We start from the raw sequence: 7230 nt of genomic DNA on the forward strand, positions 1-7230 counted from the left end.
TTTGTTCTTAATAGCAGCTATGATATTCTGTTCCATTGAATTCAAGTGAGCCACCTCTTCCATCACAGACTCGCTTTTAGTTACAGAAGTACCAACACACTACCAACTTTCTGAAAGACAGATGACTGTTCTGTATCACTGTATCCATCAAATGTGTGAATACATTGTTTGATATCACTCGAGAAGTCAGACATATCTTGCATGCATCACAGTTAATACCACGAAGCAGCCATCTGGCGAGAAAACCATTGACTTATGCTTCCGAGAACACTTTGATGTCACCAGTAGGTACAACAGCACTTACTTCTCCTTGCTGTGGAACATGGAAGCTGGCAGGAGCATTATGACAGTTCTCAATGCTGTTATTTGTGAAGAGCTTAGGTAGAGAAGACTCAAGTGCCCTGATCAACAATTGTAGGTTAGCCAGAAGAGTAGTACTATCAACCTCACAGTTCCCCACAGACCTCTAAAAGCAAGCCCACTGAAGATGTTAGTCTTCAGGGCATCTCCAAACTGTCCAACAGATGGGTTATTGTTTGAACCATAGTATGAATGAATGCCTCCAGATGTGTCCTCAAGGGGATCCTGATGCAGACATCAGGTGTGAAGGCACATAATACCTGCCTCTTTCACTGTCCTCCACACATGTTGGGCAGCAGAAATGTTAATTAGCCACACACTTTGAGAAGGAGGATGCTGAAGAAAGCCAGGTTTACTGTCCACGAGGATGTTTCAACTATTTATCTCTTTGCTGATTAAAGCCAGAACTAATACATTTGTTTTGCTGTGAAGCTTGACTTTCACAAGGAAATATAACTGCCAATCAAAATAGGGGGAGGGGAGGAAGCCTTCATCTGAGAATCTAGGTTGTTGAACGGTAGTAGTAGGAGTGCAGTGTTGTCATGTTTCATCATTTAGTGAAGGAAAATGAGTGGCTTGGAAAATGCCAAATGGGTGGTACATAACCAATGTAGGAAAATTATATACAGTGTATGACAGTGAGGCAGATGGTGAAGACAGAAAGCTAAAAGTCAAAGTCTCATTGCGACTGATGGTCAGTCAGTAAGTCTTGGTGTCAAGCCGCCTTCTGGGGCTCATGACCAGATATGTTACTGTTTGATCGTTACGGTCTTGTTCTTCTCTTGTTCTCTTTGATGAGAGGATGGGTCTGTCTTTTGTATATGCTGCTGGTTCTTGCCAGCGCAGTCTTTCTCGGATCTGAGTCCCTTGGGACTCAGATTTGAGACTTCCCCTTTCGTCGCCACCTACGACTTGCAGGGTCACGGTGGAAGTATTTGACCCCGCCTCCACACAGGTGCTCCACCTTAACAACACTCTTTTCCAACCCACCTTTGTTTTGTCAGCTCAGTTGGAATGGTGCTATCCCTGCTACACCTGCTTCTACCTTAGGATAGAGTATGATGGACACTGCAAGTTGTCCCCACAGTTCAAAAGGTTAGTATTGGTACAGTAAACTAGCTGGGTCAGCTTGCATGAGACTCAGGGTAGTGATGCCGAATTAAGCGGTATTTTGAGGGTTGATCCAGCTTGATGTTCATTCACTTATTGTTCTCCAAACCACACTGTTTAATTTATTGTGTGCTCATGCTTTAAATTATAACATGTTACTTAATCTACAAACTATATCTCAGAGCATGTAAGGGTCACATATGTACACTTCAGAATATGGTGAAAAACTCCTTTGTGTAATGGCTTGCACATCCCACACTGGGAATTCGAAAGAGTTCGAATTCTTCATGGTGCGGGCATATACATGTCATTCCATCTTCCTAGGGAAGTTTGAAGGAGGCAACTCAATCATAATGACCCTCATTCACAGGCATTCTGTCACACTTTGGTGTATGACTGACTAATGGGCCATACTATATTTTAAACTTTTCCCATATGTTACGCAATGGTGCAGTGCATTTGGTTAAATCAGTTTGATATTGAACGTTCATAAATATTCGCTGCTAGTTTATTATGTAGGCAAATTAGCCCAGACAGTCAAATGTGGCAGCCATGCTCGTCGTGTTGATCGTGGTAATGGTCCCAGGACGCATCGAAATATTATCAGTTGAGCCACCGCTGCTACGCTACCACGGATCGCTACTACCATGACCATCACGGATCACCGTACGCGACTGGTTGACATGATATGACGCTATTTTACGAATAAGCAACAATGTGTTCCATATTTCTATGATTGGCTTCATGGTTCGACATAACTTTCTGATTGCTTTGTCTGTTATTACGTCATGACTTGAAGATTTATTCGTATTGAAATTGGACTACGCTATGTCTTTTATATTCGTTGATATTATGTATCACCTCTTAGGCCTTTGGCAGGACAAACGCTGGCATAGACAACATAATAAAAACAATTCCTCAAACCATGATTCCAAATCAGTTATTATAGTTTACGAAGAGTATGGATATAATTAATTAACGATTTTGTTTAGTATTTTATAAATCTAATATTAAATGTATTACACTATAGTGATCATATTGCAGTGATAGGAGAAATATTTCGAAATGTAAAGGTAGTAGTTGTGATTTGTTGCTAACGATTGTTAGCACTGTCGTTTTCAAGCTGGGTTCCGTAGGTGCCGGTGTTGTTAGTGTTGTTTTGGGTGTTATTTTCGAAGATTTACGCTCATTTCAGCACTACTAAGTTCTTTCAGCTGATGTTACTGGTGAAAATAGTTCAAATATGAGTGATATAAAATCATTTTTTCATCAGTGGTGTACAAAACAGAAAGTGACTCCACAGTTTGATATTCGACCGACAGGTCCAAAGCATCGTCAGCGTTTCTTGTGTGAAGTGCGTGTAGAAGGGTTTGATTATGTTGGTGCAGGCAACTCAACCAACAAGAAGGATTCACAGAGCAATGCAGCACGAGATTTTGTGCAGTATCTGGTACGCCAGGCTGTTGTCAGTCCGAAGGATCTTCCGTCTGAGCTTGGTCCCGGAACTGATACCAAAGATGCAACACCATCAGAATTGCCACCTGGAGGCCCTGCTGCACCTCATGTATCTCTTGGGCTCACGCGCCCTGTTTTCCAGCCTGGAATGGGCCCGAATGAAATTGGTGAGGCATATCGTCCATACCAACGTGATGGAGATCAGCCACAAACCTATATGGACAGATTGGCCGAACAACAGAAGGTGGAAGAAGCGGAGGACTTAGATGTAAACGCAAGTATTCATGGCAACTGGACGGTAGAGAATGCGAAATCTAAGTTGCACCAGTTCATGCAGATGCATCGTATTCAGACCGACTACAAGTACACCCCTGTGGGACCAGATCATACCAGAAGTTTTGTTGCAGAAATGAGCTTCTTTGTGAAGCAATTAGGAAGAACTATCATGGGCCGAGAGACAGGTTCCAACAAACAGACAGCATCTAAGAGTTGTGCACTTTCCCTGGTGCGTCAGCTGTTTCATCTAGGAGTAATAGAAGCTTTTAGTGGTACTCTAAAGAAAAACAAAGAGAGTGAACAAATGAAACCATATGAAGTAGCACTTAGTCCTGATTTGGAAAGGCAAGTGGCTGATGTACTAGCAGACTTGCAGATAAAACCAGTATCAATTCCCATAGAAGGTGGAGCAGGACCAGTATCTCTGCTAACATCACATGTTTTGGACGATTTTATAACGTCAAAGCCTCAACCAGCAGGTGTTGTGCCCTGGTCACCCCCACAGCCCAACTGGAATGCATGGACCAGTTGTAACATTGATGAAGGTCCTCTTGCACAAGCATCCATGGATCAAATCAATGAAGACCTTGCAACGAATTTTCGAGATAAGATGCAAAATGATACTGTGCTTCAAGGCATGGTAAAAGAGCGTAGTGCTCTTCCTGTAGCTGCAATGAGAGGGGCTATTATGGAAGCCATTAATGATAGTTCTGTGGTTATTATTAGAGGAAATACTGGCTGTGGAAAAACAACACAAGTGTGTCAGTATATATTGGATGACTACATTCAATCTGGGCAAGGTGCATATTGCAACATTGTTGTGACTCAACCTCGACGTATATCAGCTGTGTCTGTGGCAGATCGTGTGGCTAATGAGAGAGTAGAGCAACTAGGTTTGAGTGTAGGGTACAGTGTACGCTTTGAGTCATGCCTTCCAAGACCTTATGGAGGAATTTTGTTTTGTACTGTTGGGGTGTTACTTCGAAAGCTTGAGAATGGCCTTCGAGGAGTGTCACATGTTATTGTTGATGAAATTCATGAACGTGATGTCAACAGCGATTTTATAATGGTTGTTCTACGTGACATGATCCATACTTACCCTGATCTGCGACTAATTCTTATGTCTGCTACCATTGACACTACTCTGTTCAGTGAGTACTTCAACAAGTGCCCTGTTGTTGAAATACCTGGTAGGGCATTCCCAGTGCAGGAGTACTACTTGGAGGATTGTGTGCAGATGTTAAACTTTGTGCCACCAGCTGATACCCGAAAGCGGCGTAATAAAGAGAAGGATGATAGTGAAGGAACAATAGGTGCAGAGGATCAAGATGAGAATCTCAATAAGATGGTATCTTCTGACTACACTCAACAGACTCAAAATGCAGTAGCTCAGATGAGTGAGAAGGAGGTAAGTTTTGAGCTGATAGAAGAATTGTTGAAATATATCAAGTCATTGGGCATCCCAGGTGCAGTTCTGGTATTCTTACCTGGGTGGAACCTGATTTTTGCACTGATGCGTCATCTTCAGCAGCATCCGATTTTTGGGAACCAGGGGTACAGCATCATTCCACTCCATTCACAATTACCGAGAGAAGATCAGCGCCGAGTTTTTGAACCCGTACCAGAAGGAGTGACAAAGATTATCCTTTCAACAAATATAGCAGAAACCTCTATCACAATTAATGATGTTGTGTATGTGATAGATAGTTGCAAATCTAAAATGAAATTATTCACTTCACACAATAATATGACCAACTATGCGACAGTGTGGGCATCAAGAACCAATCTTGAGCAGCGGAAGGGGCGTGCAGGTAGAGTTCGGCCTGGATTCTGCTTCCACCTGCTCAGCAGGGCTCGGTTTGAACGTCTCGATGAACACATGACACCAGAAATGTTCCGAACTCCGCTCCATGAACTTGCTCTTTCCATCAAGCTCTTACGACTTGGGGCCATAGGACAGTTCCTCAGTAAAGCCATCCAACCTCCACCAATAGATGCAGTCATTGAAGCTGAAGTGCTACTAAGGGAAATGAAATGTCTAGATAGCAATGATGAGCTAACCCCCCTAGGCCGAATCCTGGCAAAGTTGCCAATAGAGCCTCGGCTTGGGAAGATGATGATCCTTGGCTGTATGTTCTTTTGTGGTGATTCTCTGGCTACAATGGCAGCCAATAGTTCAACGTTCCCTGAAGTGTTCACAACAGGAATGGATCATAGAAGACTGACATACCAGCAGAAAGCATTCGCTGGAAATCGTTACTCCGATCATGTAGCCATGTTGAATGCTTTCCAGGCCTGGGAAGAGGCACGCATGGGTGGTGAGGAGGCAGAGGCTGCATTTTGTGATCACAAGATGCTCTCTTTGCCCACATTAAAGGTCACATGGGAGGCCAAGAACCAGCTGAAGGAACTACTGCAGTCCATAGGATTTCCTGAGGAGACAATGGTAACTGCTGTGTTTAATTACCAGGGGGGTGCTGATCCAAAGCTGGATATGGTTACAGCTTTGATGTGCATGGGGCTCTACCCAAATGTTTGCTTTCACAAGGAGAAACGCAAAGTTCTTACAACAGAGTCAAAAGCTGCATTGATCCATAAGACATCAGTGAATTGCAGTAATTTGGAGCAGCATTTCCCTTTTCCTTTCTTTGTATTTGGAGAGAAGATCCGAACACGTGCTGTGTCATGCAAGCAGATGACCATGGTGACCCCTATTCATCTCTTGCTGTTTGGTTCGCGCAAAGTGGAGTATGTCGACAATATAGTGCGTCTTGACAACTGGATCAATCTGGCCATGAAGCCTGATGTTGCAGCATCAGTAGTTGCACTACGTCCAATTCTGGAAAGTCTAGTGGTTCGGGCGTCACGTGAGCCAGAATCCATCACAGAGATGTCTCCTCTTGATGAAAAGGTGATGAATGTCATCAAACAGCTTTGCAGAATGAATGCTGGACGCCATGGCTTGCAGCAGGTAGGCATGGGAGGTTTTAATAGTCGACGCCCATCACGTGGCCGTGGCTTTAGCAACAATGGACCTCCTCCAAAGATGATGCGTGGTGGTGGTGGTGGCGGCGGCGGCGGCGGCGGCAGCTTCAGAGGAGGTTATGGTAACCAAGGTAGAGGTGGTTATGGTTTTGGTGGCTATGGTTCTTATGGTGGAAGAGGAGGTGGGTATCGTGGCGGTGGAGGAGGTTTCAGAGGTGGTTATCGAGGTGGATACTAAAGAACATTCCCGCTCCTTGTTGCTGAAACTGTTCAGTAGTTTTACACTTTGAAGATTTGATGCATTGTTTGTAAGAAGACAGTGATCAGGAAGGTTAATATTTCAGTTACTTTGTATCAGTATGTAAATGCAGTTGTACCATAGTACATTTATGAGTATTGTGTGTAGTGTAAGGATGACTGAACATCATAGATTTTTCATCTTATACTGCACTGAATATACACTCATCCCTTGCTGTAGCAGCTCATTTATTCCAAAAGATAATCTCATGAGCAAAATCTTGTATAGTGAGGATTAAATTTGCATTACTTTACAAGTAAAATCTTACATTGCATTCCCAGAGGTTCGAGAGTAAATAGAATTAATTTTCATCATAACATAGTACATAACATGTACTTAAGTATAATGTGTGAGATGATCCTTTAGAAGTTTGAAGCATTGTGCCTTCTTTCTTTTTTTCTTTGAGATGGCATTCTCTTCTAAGAAGATACTCTTTCATCAGTGCTGAAAATGAGCTTTCATCTCCGTAATGATTTTTGACAGCTCCTTTTGGAACACCTTTGTTGCCTCTATATACATGCTGTTTTGCTTGATGTTCAGAGGCTTTGCAAATTTGTATGATTCGTAAATGCCTCAGACAGCTGTGACTGGCTTTAACTTTATGGTCCATCATACCAGTTGTCTCTTTTTCCTCAGCCTTCTTCTTCAAGCACTTGAATGGTTGTAGAGCTTTCTTATGGGTAACGAGGATGCTGAGATTCATTCTTTATTGGTTATGGCCATTTATCAAGTAAGTTAACAGTCTT

General features: G+C 42.9%; 1 protein-coding gene across 1 annotated transcript; it reads left to right on the forward strand.

Annotated features, from left to right (window-relative positions):
* Nucleotides 1-2528: 2528 nt before the first annotated feature.
* LOC111864056 (dosage compensation regulator) lies at nucleotides 2529-6907 on the forward strand. Its single transcript, XM_023851031.2, has one exon. The coding sequence runs from the start codon at nucleotides 2714-2716 to the stop codon at nucleotides 6422-6424; it is 3711 nt and encodes a 1236-aa protein (XP_023706799.1). The 5' UTR covers nucleotides 2529-2713; the 3' UTR covers nucleotides 6425-6907.
* Nucleotides 6908-7230: the final 323 nt, after the last annotated feature.

Source organism: Cryptotermes secundus, unplaced genomic scaffold (assembly GCF_002891405.2).
Source record: "Cryptotermes secundus unplaced genomic scaffold, Csec_1.0 scaffold655, whole genome shotgun sequence".
NCBI lineage: Eukaryota > Metazoa > Arthropoda > Insecta > Blattodea > Kalotermitidae > Cryptotermes > Cryptotermes secundus.

What these genes read in the sequence shown, in the direction of transcription:
- LOC111864056 (XM_023851031.2), top strand. Translation starts at nt 2,714, where the DNA reads ATGAGTGATATAAAATCATTTTTTCATCAGTGGTGTACAAAACAGAAA.